A 16,853-nucleotide genomic window follows, 5' to 3' on the forward strand; every position below is an offset into this window, starting at 1 on the left:
TGCCCAGGGTTTGCTTCACAGGCAGTGATTGTTTGCCAGGGGCTCCTGGAGGCCGGCTTTGGTCAGAGCTTCCTGGCAGGTGGGGTGCATGGTCGGTGTCATTTCGTGCTGTGGCATCTGAGTGACCACCTTAAGGCTTCCACAATAGCTGTATGCAGCTGCAGAACCCTTGCATTGATGTTTGCTTCCAGAATGAAGTGATTCAGCCCTGCCTCTCAGAATTCCATCATTTAACGTGAACGGTGGCAATGACTTTGAGACTGGCTTTGGATCCCCTGGCTCCTCTGCATGGATGTGGCCCTCCTTGGGCACGACTCAGAGTGCTTGTAAGACTGGAGTCATTGGCATGTGTGTGCCAGTGCTGGCCAGGGGATAACTTGTATTTAGTTCCTAAATACAGCCCTGGAAAGGGATTTCACAAGGAGGTGGCAAAATTCAATGTTTGCATTGACCCCTTCTGCACATTCAAATATTCAGTCCAAGAAGTTTCCCCTGGAGGAGCCTTTGTGGAATGTCTGTCCAGCACGAGTCAGGCAAAGCTCCCTTGGCTGGGTGACATTGAAGTGTCTGTGATGTGGAGCACTTCAGATGTGACCCTTGGGGCAAAAAGGTGAATTGAGTTTCCCCTTCACCTTTTCTCCTGGTAGTGCTTTGGAGCTGCTGGGGGTTCCTCCACCACTGGCTCCAGGTCCCTCTTCCCTTCCTGCCAGGAGCAAAGCTACACAGAACACTTATGTGAACATGGACAGCCATGAGCAGGGGAGCAAGAGGGGCACAGAGAGCCACATGAACACAGGGAGGACAAACAGCCTGGCTGCATTTCTGGGAAACAATGCTCAGGGAAAAATTCTTTGTCAGGAATCCCTTTGGTCCTGGCTCCTTAATCTTGATGTTTTAAGTACCAGGCCCCCTGGCCCAGGCTTACCACGCCACAGCCTCTCAGCCTCCCTGGGAGCTGGTCCCAGACCCTTGGCTTCTCCAGTGTCAAGGGCTCAGACCATTCCAGTCCCCTTGAGCTTTGCTGATGGCTCATGCACCTGTGCTGTCAGACAGAGAACACACCCAGAGAGCAGGCAGGACCAGGGCTTGGGTAGGGCAAAATGGACAGGACCTGGTAAGAACTCACTGAGTGTGCTGACCAGCCTCCTGCCTGCACTGCTGCCCTCCTCTATTCCTCAGCTCAGCCTCTCCACTTCCCTGCACTTGTTCTCAGCTATCCACCTTCATCCCTCCCTTGCACCCTCCCTGCCCTTCCCCTGAATGTCTCAGGAATCCTGTGTGTTCCTGAAGTCCTTTTGCTCAATCCCAAGGCTTCCCCAGGTATGCCCACAGACATTGCTGGGCTCCAGAACTTGCACAGCCTTCCAGGTGGAGTTTTCTGTGTTGAGTCCCACATGAGGGTTCAGCTTTGACGGTCTCAGGAGTGGCAGTGTAGGGGGCAGGTGGGTTGAGCTCCCTGCTGTCGTTGCTTTCCTCATCGCTCTTTGGTCCTTTTGTGTCTGCTTTGAGGAGCCCCAGGCGGCAGGGGTGGCAGAGGCAGAGGGCCTGGGAGAGGCACGGGAGGCAGCCCAGCAGAGGACAGCTGGAGACACCCTGCCCCTGGAGAGCCACAGTCCCTGAGCGTGTCCCTTGCTGTTGCCAGGGAAGTTGGTCATCCTCAGTGTGCAGCAGAGCAGGCTCAGGTGGGCTCTGACACTTCAGATTTGCTTAAAAAAAGAAAAACAAAGAGAAAAAAGAGCTCTGCACAGCAGTGCTTCCCCAGAGCCCCTTCTGTACCTTTTATTGGTACACTTTTGCCTAATTACTGGAAAAGAAATGTACCTGCCAGATGCAGAACAACTTAGAGAAAGTTCCTTGCCTTGCACTTTGCTATTTTTACCCTCGCTTGCCTCTTTTTTTTTAATGTTAATTAGGTGCACAGCAAAATGCATGTAGTAAATCAATAATAAAGATTATGTAAGGGGATTTTATCTGAGCAGCAGCCTCCTCCTGTAGCATTCCAGAAGGAAATTGAGCCCTGGCTCACTATAGCCCAAAGGGCTTCCTGTGGCCAACAACATTAAAATAACATCAGAATGGAAAAGGCTGTCTTGGGCTGGCTGCAGGGGGGTGCATGCAGGAGGGGGGCTGCAGGAAGGGGCCTGCAGGAGGGGGACTGCAGGGGGGTGGCTGCAGGAGGTTGGCTGCAAGAGGCTGGCTGCAGGAAGGGGGCTGCAGGAAGCTGGCTGCAGGAGGGGGGCTGCAGGAGGCTGGTTGCAGAGGAGTGGCTGCAGGAAGCTGGCTGCAGGAGGAGGGCTGCAGGAGGGGGCCTGCAGGAGGGGGACTGCAGGGGAGTGGCTGCAGAGGAGTGCCTGCAAGAAGCTGGCTGCAGGAGGCTGGCTGCAGGAGGGGGGCTGCAGGGGACTGCAGCCAGCAGGAGGCTGGCTGCAGGGGGCTGGCTGCAGCATGCCAGTGTGGTTTGTGCCAGGCGTTCCTTCCCTGGCCAGGGTTAGTCTGAGAGCAGGCAGAGGGCCTGTAAGGTCCCAACAAGATGGTGTGGAGAAGTGAGCAAACTGCTGACACGTCTGCTGCATGCTTGTGGAGCTACAGATGCATAAGGACAAGGGTTGTGGTGATGCAGATGAGCTCAGGAAGCAGAGCGTGATTTCTTCTCACTTCAGTAGTCTGTGTCCTCCTTGCTCATGCATTTTTCTCTGCAGCCACCTGTGCAGGCTTCTGCCAAAGAAACTGAGCCTGCTTGTGCAGGTTCTGTGGCTCTTCCTTCCTTTGGGTTTGTTAGGTGGAGGATGTCACTTGTTCTGGTGCCTACCTCAGCTGATGCCTGTACCTGGCACTGATTTTTTTATCTTGGCTATAGATAAGTGGAGAAAGCAGAGTTTGCTCTGTGGGAAGGAAAGGACTTAAGTCCTCTGCTGGAAGCTGTGGCAATTCTCAGCCATGGGGACCTCATGTTCTGACCTATGGAGTTTCTCCAGGCCAGTCCAGCCTCCTAGGTGTGCTGGAAGGTGAGAAGTTCTTCACCACTGCCATAGTCTGACAGGATCTGTTCTCTTCCTGGTCCTCTCAGGCTGCTGTCCTGTTGTACTGGGCTAGCTGGGGCTTCTTTTAGCAGCATGATGGATTCTAGAGATGAAATCCAATGCATGTTGGTCTCTGGTTTTAAAGAAATAAGCTAGGCACATCCTCCCCTTTCCACCTTGGTGACAGTTGCATGGAGGACCCTCTTGTGTGCCATGACTTGAGTGCTGTGCTGGGGGTTGGGTAGGTCTGTCTTTCAGAGAGCAGGTGCTGGTGTTCCATGTGCTTTCCAAACCTTCTCTGCCCAGAGCCCTGGCTTTTGTCACCTCTTTCAAGCTGGCTATACAAAGTCCTTAGCCAGTTTTGCAAACCCTGCCCTGGACGTTTTCCTGTAAAAAAGACCTTTTCTTGGGTGTTTTTTTTTTTTTTGCCCAGGCTTCTGTGAGCTCCCAGCTGTGCTCCCCTAACAAGCCTCACATTTAAAGTACTTGCTTCAAAAGGCTGCTAGCCTCAGAGAAAATAAGGAGAAGGCTTTCTTTTATTAGTGCATATTAATTAAAGAAATACCTAACACCTGCTGGGAATTCCTTCCTGGAATAGAAGCAGTACTTCTCCTCAACGTGCAGGGTGGTGAGTGCAGAGAAGCAGGGATCAGATTACCCAGTGTAAGAGTGGATGTGTCCCCCAGCAGCTGCCAGCCCTGTGAGAGGGAAGGTGTTTGTAAACCACAGCTGCCTCAACTCAGCTCGCTGAGCACCTCTGCCCCGGGGCGGCTCCTGACACCTCCCTCTGGACAGTGTCCCCTTACAGCTGCTGCCTTGCAGCTCCACAGTCGTGACAGCAGGGCTGATGATGCTGTTGTGAGGAGCACCTCAGGCAGCTCCTGAGTCCAGGCCAGAGTCCCTCTGGCACAGCAGCCTATAGGGAAAGAGTGAAACATGGCATGGAGGGGTTGAGTCTGTCTCCGTGCACAGCAAATGTAAAGGCAGAGACTGGGGCTGAGTGATGCAGCAGAAGGGAGCCCGGTGGGGAGCTGAATGGTGAAGTGGCCAGTAGGAGACACTTGTGTGGGAGGGTGCGTGGGAGCTGCAAGGTGCACTGGCAGAGTGCTTTGCTTACTGAGATGTGGAGTGGCCTTAGGCAGGAATTTGCAGTGAGCTGCAGTCAGCACTGGGCTGTGTGACTCAGCAGTCTGTGATGTGAGGCAGAGCGGGCAGGGAGGGCATGGAGGAGCACTGGCTGCTTTGGATGCTTTCATCTGGCGTTTGAAGATGCCTGCCTGTGGGTGTCTGCGTGGCACCAGCTGCCCACTGTCCACTCTTACCTGAGCACAGCAGCTGAGCATCTCCCAGCAGACACCCCGATAGCTCTCTGCAGAGCTGCTTCCTCAGGCACATTTCCACTGCGGCCACACGGGATACCCAGCTCTGTACCGATGCTGCATCTAATGCCAAACTGTGGAACTAGATACAAAATGACCTAAACCAAGTGGGAGAGGGGATCATCAGCTCACCTTTGGGGGTTAAGACCCCAGAAAGCACTTGAGGGGATTAGGGATTTCAGGTGATGCAGAAAGTCTCTTTGAAAGGTGGACTCAGGACTTGGCTGGATTAGGGAAGGTGCTGCCAGGGAAGCTCTGCAGGAGCTTTGGGTTATGAAGATTATTGGACCGGGGACTGGAACTGAACCAGAGCCCAGACTGTTAACACTTGGCAGTGCCTTGGGGCTGGGCTGTGGGGGCTGGAGGCAATCCACAGCATTAGACACAGCAGAGTGTGAGTGGGCAGTAGAGGAGGGCAAAGTGTTACAGACCTAGAAATGCTGGAGCAGCTGTGCAGCAGGTCGAGCAGCCCAGAGGCTCTTGCAGTGCCTGCCCCCCTCACCAGCCAGGGCTGCCCCTGTCCCAGAGCATGAGCACAGAGCTGCTGCACACAGGTGAGAGCCCAGAACTGAGCCTTCTGCAGGAACTTGCAGAAAGCTTCAGATGGTGAACATCTCTGGCACTGCTGCCATCTGCTCTCAAAGCACTTGCAAACGAGGGGCAAAAAAAATAGCTGAATAAAATCAGTCACTCTTATCTGGTTTTCTTTATTAAGAATCCTAAAACTCCAGCTTGCCACCCAGGTGTGCATGGGAACCAGGTATGCATTTTACCCATACCACATCCCTCTTAATGTGAGCCATCTGACTTATGTCACAGGCAAGAAAAATGAATAGAAGCCTTTGAGTTGGAAGGGACCTCCAAAGCTCATCCAGTCCAACCCCTCTGCACTAGATCCTCCACTAGATCAGGTTGCCCAGAGCCTTCTTCAGCCTCACCTTTAATATCTCCAAGCATGGATCTCCAACCACCTCCCTTGGCAACCTGTTCCAGTGTTCCACCACCCTCCTGGTGCAGAATTTGTTCCTCACATCCAATCTCAATCTGCTCTGCTCTAGTTTGAAGCCATTGCCCCTGGTCCTGTCCCTGCAGGCCTTTGCAAACAGTCCCTCTGCAGCCTTCTTGTAGCCCCTTCAGGTACTGGCAGGTTGCTGTTAGGTCTCCCTGGAGCCTTCTCTTCTCCAGGCTGCACACCCCCAGCTCCCTCAGCCTGTCCCCATAGCAGAGCTGCTCCAACCCCCTGAGCATTTTTGTGGCCTCCTCTGGATCTGCTCCATCAAGTCCATGTCCTTCCTGTGCTGAGGGCTCCAGAGCTGGACACAGCACTGCAGGTGAGGTCTCCCCAGAGCAGAGCAGAGGGGCAGGATCTTCTCTCTCCATCTCTGGCCACACTGCTTTGGATGCAGTCCAGGCTGCCCTTGGCCTTCTGTGCTGCAAGCTCACACTGCCTGCTCCTGTCCAGCTTGCTGTTGTTGAGGTTGAAATCATTGGCAAACTCCCCAAATGAGATGATTCTTGCACAGTAATTCTAACCCCTGGTGTTTTCCACCACAGCACATTGTTCACAAGATAAACCCTAGCACCTGTGCCCTTCCTGGGAGAAGCTGTGGTTTGAGCAGGTGCCACATTAGCAATTCCCACAGAGCAACAGGCCAGGCCCAGGTGCTCAGAGGATGCCAGAAGCAGCAATAACCTCTGCAGAGATTGCTAGGGCAAAGGCAGCTTGCAGTAAGTGCTTGGCAAGTGTCACCCTGGCTAGCCACTGTGTGTCATTCTTCCAAGCCCTTCTTTCAGCTTTGGGTCTCCAGCAGCATCACCACAGTGTAAGCTTTTACCCTGCCCTGCCTCAGCAGCTGGGGCTGGAGACCATCCCATTGAGGTTCCTTTGAAGCTGCAGCTGGGCACTAAATACCCACCTGGGTGTTTGGCACAGTGGGCAGCACTGGAATGCTTCCCCTTTGTCTCTCAGGCTGCAGAGCACACCTGGAGGTGGCATCTCTCCAGGATCACAGTGACGTGTGCCCATCCTTTTCTTTCTGCACACTCACCCTGGAGGTCTATTGCAGGCACCAGCAGAGAGCAGTGTTCCTCACATGGCTCCTCCTGAGAGCCTCTTGCAGAGCACTTGAACTGCAGAACACCCCTGTGTGCATGAAAGGCTGTGCAATGGCTCACACCAGCTCCCTCTTTTCATCTCCAGGAGCTTGCAGCCTTCAGCTGTGCTCTTGTACAAGAGAGGAACATTCCAGGCAGTTGTGCAGAAGGTGGCCTTTGAAAGTGGTTCTGATCACAGACTCACAGAATGTTAGGGGCTGGAAGGGATCTCCAAAGCTCATCCAGCCCAACCCCCCTGCCAAAAGCAAGAGCACCCAGGGCAGGTCACACAGGAACACATCCAGGTGGGTTTTGAATATCTCCAGAGAGGGAGACTCCACAACCCCCCTGGGCAGCCTGTTCCAGGGCTCTCTCACCCTCACTGGGAAAAAATTCCTCCTTCTGTTTCCATGGAACTTCCTCTGCCTCAACTTCCACCACTGCCCCTTGTGCTGGCATTGGGCATCACCCAGCAGAGCCTGGCTCCAGCCTCTGGGCACTCCCCCTGCACATCTTTATCAGCCAGCAATGAAGCTCACCCTCAGGCTCCTCCTCTCCAAGCTCCAGAGCCCTCAGCTCCCTCAGGCTCTCCTTGTGAGGAAGATGTTCCACTGCCTGCAGCATCTTTGTGGCTCTGTGCTGGACTCTCTCAAGCAGTTCCCTGAGGTCCTTCTGGAACTGAGGGGCCCAGAACTGGACACAATATTCCAGATGTGGCCTCAGCAGGGCAGAGCAGAGGGGCAGGAGACCCTCTCTGACCTACTCACCACAGCCCTTCTAATGCACCCCAGGATGCTCTTGACCTCCTTGGCCATCAGAGCACATTGCTGGCTCGTGGTCTTTTGAACCTGATGGATTTTAACCATGGGGGTTTGTTGGGTTGGTGGTTTTTTAATTCAGAGATGTTGGTAGCAGGACTGCGTGCTCTCAAGGCCCCATGCCTCATCTTAGGCTGTAACTTGCAACATTTAGCAATTTGTAGTTTAATTTAGAAGGATCACTGACTTTCCTAAGTGCTTAACTAATGTGGCAGGCTGCAGTTATTGATTCTCTCTGAATTTATTACAAGAGAGCTGGATTCACTCTTTCCTCTTGGGAATGCTCCCTCTGCACTGCATGCCTGCTACTGACAGCTTAGGCCCCTGATACATAGCCAAAGGCCTTGCCTAATATCCTGACAATTTTCTCAGGGGATCTTTATTAAGTAAAAGCTTCATTAAAGGAGACAATGATGAAGTTTAATGAGCATCCTTCTCACTTGATGCTGTTAGTTTTGCTCCAGCAGCCATTTGTTACTTGCAGTGGGGCAGGCAGAGAATGCAGGGAGGGTTTGTTTGTGCTGATGTCTGCACACAAAGAAACATTTCTGTGTATGAGAGCTGCTTGCTCTGAAGAACCTACAAAACGAAATCTCTGTCAGAGGGCATTCTACATTTTCACTCCTGCATTTAACCTTTCACTTTAACTGATGAGGAGGCTCCCAGTAATACTGCAGCTGCTAAGCCTGCAAAGCCTCAGCAGTTCGTGAGCTGTGGTTCTGGTAAGTGGCTTCTGCACACCACAGGCATCTCCTCCCCCTCTACTCTCCCCCAGTGAGACCTCACCTGGAATACTGTGTCCGGTTCTGGGCTCCCCAGTTCAAGAGGGACAGGGATCTGCTGGAGAGAGTCCAAGGGAGGGCTACAAGGATGCTGAAGGGACTGGAGCACTGCCTGGGGAGGAGAGGCTGAGAGCCCTGGGGCTGTGATCTATGTCTATCAATATCTGAGGGCTGGGGGTCAGGAAGGAAGGGACAGGGACAGCCTCTGCTCACTTGTGCCCTGGGACACGACAAGGAGCAATGGATGGAAACCACAGCACAGGAGGTTCCACCTCACCATGAGGAGGAACTTCTTGACTGTGAGTGTCCCAGAGCACTGGAACAGGCTGCCCAGAGAGGTTGTGGAGTCTCCTTGTCTGGAGCCTTTGCATCCCTGTCTGGATGTGTTTCTGTGTGACCTATGCTGGGTTCTATGGTCCTGCTCTGGCAGGGGATTGGACTGGGAGATCTCCAGAGGTCCCTTCCAACCCCTGACATCCTGTGAGCCTGTGTGAGCCTGTGAAATGTCTGCACTCCAGGCTTTCTGTCTGAGCTGAAGTTTGGCCTGAGAGCTGTGTGTAGTGTGCCACTCAGAGCTATAGCAGCCCCATGAACATGTGGCATTGCAAAATATCAAGTGAGAAAGTGCTGCCATAAATCCCTTCTGACCTCACAAATCTGCCGCGAGACAGCAGCCACAACCTGCCTGAGTATTGCTTTGTCTGTTTATGGAGACCAGCTGCCTTCACTAAGGGGCTGCTAATACAAACAGCTGTGTCAAGGTGGCACCTCCTAGTGCAGGAACTGCCTGGTGCCTGTCTTGAGCTGAGCTCTGCTGCTGAGGCCAGTGTTGGACTGTGTGACACTGTGTCTCTGCCTGACATGTTGGACTTGCAGAGCATGCCCACAGTTGGTCACTACAGCTTGGCTGACAGATGATGATGGGCAAGGCCTAGTTTCAGTGGCTGTATTCTTCCAGTAGGTGTCAAAATCCTGAAGGACTGCACATGTGAACTCCAGATCTGCTGCAGCTGAGAGGTTATATAGGCTCTCCTGTAATTCAGAGTTTCTTCTCTTTGGGGATCAACTCCATCAGGTGTTGGTTTGCTTATTTTGGGGGTTTTGTTTGGTTGGGTTGGGTTTTCTTGGTTGTTTTATTTTTTCTTCTTTTCTTGGTCTTTTTTTTTGCCCATGGGAGCTACAAAAGTGGTGTCTGGTGTTATACCAGAAGTTAATTGGAAAGGATGAATTCTCTTTTCCTAGCAAGCAAATTCTGTCCCAGAGGCATTATCACAGTCATTATTGTATTTAAATGTTGTTGTGACACCATATGTCTCCTCATATTTGATGTGTGCAAACACAAGAGAGAGTCCCTGCCTGTGAAGCCTTCTTCAATCTAAATATGTCTGATCCCTGCTCTTTGTGTGGCAGGCTCCTGTGATAGCTTGTGAAGCATTCCTCTGCAGCTCAGATAGCACTGTGCAGCTGAAACTCCTTTGAAATGTTGCCAGAGAAACCTAAGTAGATGTGTTGATTTGCTTATTTCAAACCCAGCCCCCAATTTCCCTGGGTGAAGCTCCAGTGCACACAGGAGTGCCTGGACATGAGAATAAGTCAAAGGGACAGAGAAGTGTTGCAGGTGTGGGGTGGAGGGAATTGCTGGAGTACCACTAGCACTGGGTATGCTAAGGAGCAAATGCCAAAGAATGCCACTAAAGATGTGGCCAATGGCAGCCTGGGCTGCATCCAAAGCAGCATGGCCAGAGATGGAGAGAGAGGATCCTGCCCTTCTGCTCTGCTCTGGGGAGACGTCACCTGCAATGATGTGTCCAGCTCTGAAGCCCTCAACAGAGGAGGGACACAAAAATGATTGGAGCAGCTCTGCTATGGGAACAGGCTGAGGGAGCTGGGGGTGTGCAGCCTGGAGAAGAGAAGGCTCCAGGGAGACCTAAGAGCAGCCTGCCAGTACCTGAAGGGGCTACAAGAAGGCTGCAGAGAGACTGTTTGCAAAGGCCTGCAGGGACAGGACCAGGGGCAATGGCTTCAAACTAGAGCAGAGCAGATTGAGATTGGATGTGAGGAACAAGTTCTGCACCAGGAGGCTGCTGGAACACTGGAACAAGTTGCCCAGGGAGGTGGTTGAGGCTCCCTCCCTGGAGATATTGAAGGTGAGGCTGGAGAGGGCTGTGGGCAACCTGATCTAGTGGAGGATGTCCCTGCTGAGTGCAGAGGGGTTGGACTGGATGAGCTTTGGAGGTCCCTTCCAACCCAGGCCATTCTGTGGTTCTGTGGATGTGTACAGGGCAGTTGGGACTTCTGCTGCCCAATGATGCCATGGCAGCTGGACTGCACTGCATTTTGCAGACAAAAGTCTTTGCCCGAGTAGACTTTACCAGAACTCTGAAGTTCATTCAGAATTGTCAGTATCCGGTTTCTGTGCTTCAGAATCATCCAGTCAGTAGAATTTCCATCTCTGACTTTTACTTCAGAATAAATTCACTCATCCAAGTCCTTCCACTGGCACTGAGAAAGCAGGAAATGAGAGGCAGAATGAATGCCAGAAGTGTCACCTGAGAAGGAAATGCATCTGGAGTTTCCAAAGCAGAGAAGTGGAGCCTAGACCAACCTGAGCAAAACCAGGGAATGTAACACCTGAAAACCACTGAAGCTTTTACAATCCACTCTTGGTTGGCACTAACAGGGCAAGGGAGCTGTAGGGTAGCAACAGGTAGAAGATAGGACGGTAGCAGGGCACTTCTGTTCCCATCTGCCAAGTAGTGGATTAGAGGATTCTCTGTTAATTCATTGCTTAAAATCCCAGGTGGGAACTTTCTTACTGTATGAAAAAAAACCTCACATTCTACTCTGAATTTAACATCATTTCACAAAGCCAAAGCCCAACTTGAGCACCAATTTGGTGTCTGACTGTTGGTGTTCACAGACCTGAGCATCCATTTCCACTTCTCTGTTGGCAGACTTCTCTCAGTTGCAAAATGATGGCTGACAGGGGTTCAGATGCTGTGCTGCGTGTTTGTGAGAACAAGGTGCTGCTTCTTCCCTGCCTGTTTCTGACCTGGATTGGTTTCTGATGGGACAGCCTCCTGGAGCAACACTTCTGTGCTCTTACTCATATAGTGTCCTGGCACCTAAAGGCCTCCTTCCACATCTTCCTTTCTTGGACTCACGGACCTGGGGGTACTGGTGGACAGCAGCTGAACAGGAGCCAGCAGTGTTCCCAGGTGGCCAAGAAGGCCAATGGCATCCTGGCCTGCATCAGGAATTGTGTGGCCAGCAGGAGCAGGGAAGTCATCCTGCCCTGTGCTCAGCACTGGTTAGGCCACACCTTGAGTGCTGTGTCCAGTTCTGGGCTCCTCAGTTCAAGAAAGATGTTGGAATGTGTCCAGAGAAGGGCAAAAAAGCTGGGGAGGGGTCTGGGGCACAGCCCTGTGAGGAGAGGAGAGGCTGAGGGAGCTGGGGGTGTTCAGCCTGGAGAAGAGGAGGCTCAGGGGAGACCTCATTGCTCTCTACAACTACCTGAAGGGAGGTTGTAGGCAGGTGGGGGTTGGTCTCTTCTCCCAGGCAACCAGCACCAGAACAAGAGGACACAGTCTCAAGCTGTGCAGGGGGAAGTTTAGGCTTGGTCTTAGCAAGAAGTTCTTCACAGAGAGAGAGACCAGCCGTGGGGATGGGCAGCCTGGGGAGGGGCTGGGGTCACTGTCCCTGGAGGTGCTTAAGCAAAGCCTGGATGAGGCACTCAGTGCCATGGTCTGGTTGGTCAGTTAGGGTTGGGTGATCAGTTGGACTTGATAATCTTGGAGGTCTGTTTCAAGCTGTTTGATTCTGTGATTGTGTGAACACCTTCCAGAAGAGGACAGTTGCTCAGGGTGGCTGTTGGGTTGGTGCCAGGCTAAGACACAGCCTGGTGCTGCTGGGCTGCATCTCTCTTAAAGGAGCAGTCCCTGTGTGATGTACCCCTCGTAACCACACAGTTCTCACGGAGGGGCAGGGCTCTCTGTTCATTAGCAAAGGGCTTCCTCCTGATGGCCCACATCAAATTGCAGCAAGAGGGAGTAATGTCATACTCTGCAGTGGTGTTTTCCTTGAGCAAGGCTGGGTGGGTACCATGCACCCTGGCAGCAGCCTGCTTAGCAGCGTGATGTAAACAGCTGCTGCAGAGGTGACAGCAAGTGATGCTGCTCTGCCCCACCCTGATACAAACTCTAATCCCATCCTGAAATCCAGGACCCTCACCCTCAAAGTATCTTCTAGAGACAGCAAAACAAAGCTTGGGCTGGGTGGTAATTTTTAACTCCTGAGCAGTAGAATAGCATGGTTCAGCTGGAAGGGACCTGCAGCTTCCATCCAGTCCCACTGCCTGACCAATGCAGAGCTGACCAAGGTGAAGCATGTTGTTAAGGGCATTGTCCAAATGCCTCTTAAACACTGACAGGCTTGGGGCATCAACCACCCCTCCAAGAAGCCTGTTGCAGTGCTTGGCCATCCTCTTAGTATAGAAATGCTTCCTAATGTCCACTCTAAATTTCTCCTGGCACAGCTGTGAACTACTCCCACATGTCCTATCCTTGGATCCCATAGAAAGGAGATCAGCACCTCCCTCTCCATTCCTGTTCTGGAAGCTGTAGAGCACCAGATGATCTGACACCAATCACCCCCACAGCCATGCCTTGCCTCACAGTGACTCAAGAGTAGCTCTGTTTGGATCCTTGTTCTATGTCTCTTGCCTGCAGTTGACTGCATAGTCCAGCAGCCCCTGTAGAGGAAGGAGGACCCATCCCCAGCTGGGGATGCAAAGAAAGAGTAACTAAAGAGTCACCTTATCTCCACAATACCGGCTGAGGGTGATAGCTACCGCAGGACTGTGTCCCAAGTCATGCTTTCTGGAACTGTGTCTCAGGTCATGCTTTCTGATAAGCAACAACATTCCATGAGTAACTAAGTCTGCCCCAATATGACTGAGGAATCGTAGAAACAGCAAGGTTGGAAAAGCTCTCTAAGATCATTGAGTTCATCAATCCAGCACCACCATGGCCATTAAACTGTGTCCTAAGGTTCCACGTCCACACATCTCTTGAACACCTCCAGAGATGATGACTCCACCACTTCCTGAGCAGCCTGTTCCAAAGCTATGACTACTCCTTGTATGCAGCTGGGGCAGGACAGACATGCAGGCTACATGTGTGGGCTGCAGTGGGGCACAGTGTGTGTGTGGGGGGGTGATGGAATGGTGTGCAGCTTGCCTGAGGCAGTTGGGACCTTCTGTGTAACCACAGGCAAATGGAGGACTTGGCTTCTCTGGCAGCAGTGCTGTCAGCTACCCATCCAGATTCTGATACACCAAAAGGCAGCTCAGGAAGACTCAGAGTTTCTCAGCCCTAAGCCCTGCTGGGGACAAAGTCCACCAAAATGTGGAAGCTGCTGTGGGAGCTGGTGCCATTGCCTTCTTCAGCAGCAGAATTCCTACCAAGAGGTGGAAGTTAGTGTCCAGCCTGACTGGCAACAGCCTGGTATGGGGTCAGCGCTGTGCTGAAACCTTAGCAGGGCCACAGCCTTCAGGGAGATTTCAGTGTTGGTGTCAACATTGGCAGTGTTTCTAGAGCTGAATGAGCTGTTCTCTTCTAGGTGGAGTGCCACCCCCGCAGAGTACATCTCCAGAAGCATTTGCTGTCAGTAAGGGAAGTTGAGTTTGAGCTCTGTTTATTTTTGGTAGGTTTTTAATTTAGTTTAATCAGGATTACTCATAAATTATCTATTAATTACTATGTGATATTCAGCAAGATCCTCTCAGCCATGTAGTCTGTTTAGCTGTGCTGTGAACACTACCCATCTTAATTGTAGGATACTTTGTCAACATTTAATCAGTGGTACTTACTAATGTGGCATTGATGTGTTGGTAGCTGTCCCAGGACCATCAATCAGGTGTGAGCAGCGGAGGTGGCTGTGACACCATTGCTCTCTGTCACATTATCAAGCCCTTGGGTTTTCTGCCTAGAGCTGATGCTCACTTTGCTCTAAGTGGGCACTCTATCTCTGTAGTTCAACCCAATTTTTGTCATTGTCAACTCGAATACACATCCCTGCAGCTTCCCAAGCCTTAATGCCATCAGTCCAGAGTAAAGGTTGCCAATTTCTGAAGGCAGAGATGATTGCTCCTTTGCTTCCCCAAGCACTGCTCTGCCCAGCGCTGCCATCCTGGGGAGCCACGGCAGAGCTGCTGCTAGGGACTGCAGCCTTGGAGCTGATGGAAGAGTCAGTGTGGAGACAAACCAGACACGGTGACTTTCCTGTCTGTGCGTTGCTCAGAGGGCTGCAGGGCAGCAGCCATGCTCAGGAGCTGTCTGACAGACCCTCTCCTTCCCTTGCAGTCTCTACGGCAGACACATGCAGGCCAACCCCGAGCCGCCGAAGAAGAACAACGACAAGTCCAAGAAGATCAGCCGCAAGCCTCTGGCAGCCAAGAACAAATAAATGCCTGGCTCCTGCTTCTGCTTTTGTATCTTTTGCATTGCTCTTGCATGTGCCTGTAAGGTTCCTGTGCACCTCCTGTTGCTCATGGGAAAGCAGACAGCAGGGCTAAAGAAGCTGACTGTGTATGCTGCTTCCAAGGAGCCTGCTCACAGAGTGCCTCATTTCACACTGCCCTCCTTATGGGCTCTCTGAAGTAGCCACTGGACACATCACTGTCAGAGGTTGTATCCTGTCTGTTTGTATGTGCACTAATGTCCTCTCCTCACCTCTATCGCTCTTAATGTCCTGCTAATGTCAGGGATTTGGGACCTTTATTACACAATATTATATTTCATACAATATTCCAAGTGCTTTTAATAAAAAAATCTTTCTTTGTATCGTGTTTCAGTTTCTTCAGCAGGGCTTCTGAAGAGCAAATTCCTTGAGGGATGTTTGTGTCCACTTGCCTGCAGTGTGTTCATTTCTTGTGTAGGGACGTGACAGTGTCTTTGCTGATACAAGTCAGTCAAAGTGTAAAATATTCCAGTCAAGGAGTGAGAAAAGCAGTTTCTATTTCATGTTTACATTCTTATGTGCTGCTTTTATGCCTCCAATGTTATTTTGAAATCCAGGAGTAGAGGAAGGGAGAGAGGGAGGAAAAAAAATTAAAATCTTTGTAAAGAGCTGCCAATTGCCAACCTCAATTCAGGGAAAGAGAACTTCCTCGTCTGAAGAAAATTACATTTCTGCCAATTCTGTAAGTGGTTGTTTGTGGGGCTTTTTTAGGCAGAAACCCCAAATAATCTATTAATCTGTGCTGAAAGGGCTTGCATTGAAGAATTGTTCCAAATGGCTTTTGAAAATGCTACAGGTTCTATATTTATCTGTACAAAGCCAGCACTACAACCAAGATCAGAAAGTGCAAATTGTTTAACAGCTCAAATAGCTTCAGGTCTTAGCAGTGGGGAAGCAAAAGCTAACATCTACAGACAGTGATTTCCAAACAGTTTTAGTCTTAGCAGAGCAAAGGCTAACCAGGAAACCCAAGGATTTCTGATGCCACAAATTTCATACCTGAGCATTTTATACCATTCCTGAGGTTCAGCTACCACCCAGCCAGGAAGCCAGCCCAGACTGCCAGAACAGCCCTGTTCTCCTCTCAGTGAGGGAGAAAGGGCATTCAGTATCTCACACTAGAAACAATATTTTCTACCAAAGCCATTTTGTGTCTGGAGACTGTTATCAGCAGCAGCCTCTCGACTGCGTGCAACGTAATCCCAGCATTTAAGCACTGCTTGGTTGCCATAGTCTGGGAATAAATGTATTGACATTGTATTTTGCAACAGATTTTTGGAATTGGCAAGCATAGGGCGAGGAAGTTGGCATCAAGCTTCAGACACATTTTCAGTGGTCCTGGGTGCTTCAGGCAGTTGTGGCAGGCAGATGGAAAACTGTAAAAATGGTAGACTTGTCAGGAACAGTTAATTCTGTCTGCTGCAAGCTTGCAGAGGATTTTCCAGGCCTCTGAAGTCTAGGGGAGGAAGTCCAACTGAAAGTGGCCCATGCAGACTCTAGGTTGGGTGCCTGTTAAGACTTCACAGCAAGAATTGGCCCCTGGCTGGAATGTGCACAATTAAATCTGGTGTTGGCACTACCACATGAGGGTACCAGTGGCAACAATCATCCCACTAAGAAACAGCCCAGAAGAAATGTCACTGGAATGTCAGGAGATCCCCAAACTACTATTGCAAATTCCTTTTGGAGCAAAATAAATAGTGAGAACACAGCTACCAGGAAGGAGGGAAGGGGCTCTAGATTCTTCCCCTGGTATCCTTCCCTGCCACTGAACACTATCCCAGCTCTCAAGGGTGGCAGTGCCCACAGGGCTGAGCTGCTGCTCTCCTGGCAGGTGTCTGCAGCCCCTCCTGTTCTAGGTATGCTCACTTCCAGCTAAGATGGCTTTGCTTTGCCACTCTTCTGAAGCCTCCCAGGGTACAGCTGGGCATGGTTTTCTGGGCATGGTTTTCTGGGATAAGGTAGCCTTGAACAGAAATGCAGCCAGAGCTAAGGGCATCTGCATGGTGTCTGAGACTGCATCTGTCACCTGCTCTGTGTCTTGGGGTTTAGGAAGAGAGCAGTTGCTCCAGGACTACAAGGAGTTCAAAGCATGGAGCAGTCTCTCATGTGAAAATGAAAGCTGGTCGAGGCAGGCCTGAATATGCTACTGGTGGAAAGCTACAGCACCAAAATAAGCTGCTGATTTTCAGGCATTAGTCAGACTCCCATTAACTGCTGTTGCATATTCTGAACGTGCTG

The 16,853-nt window shown here is 51.3% G+C and overlaps 1 protein-coding gene across 2 annotated transcripts in view; it reads left to right on the top strand.

The window, feature by feature from the left end:
* Nucleotides 1–14,870, top strand: part of RSU1 (Ras suppressor protein 1) — a 144,180-nt gene extending 129,310 nt beyond the window's left edge. For both annotated transcript variants that reach the window (XM_054390078.1, XM_054390079.1), the window contains one exon: nt 14,456–14,870. In XM_054390078.1, the coding sequence (XP_054246053.1) occupies nt 14,456–14,558 (103 nt within the window). In that variant the 3' untranslated portion in view covers nt 14,559–14,870. The remainder of the gene's footprint in view (nt 1–14,455) is intronic.
* The last annotated feature ends 1,983 nt before the right edge of the window (nt 14,871–16,853 follow it).

This window comes from Indicator indicator, chromosome 20 (assembly GCF_027791375.1).
Source record: "Indicator indicator isolate 239-I01 chromosome 20, UM_Iind_1.1, whole genome shotgun sequence".
NCBI lineage: Eukaryota > Metazoa > Chordata > Aves > Piciformes > Indicatoridae > Indicator > Indicator indicator.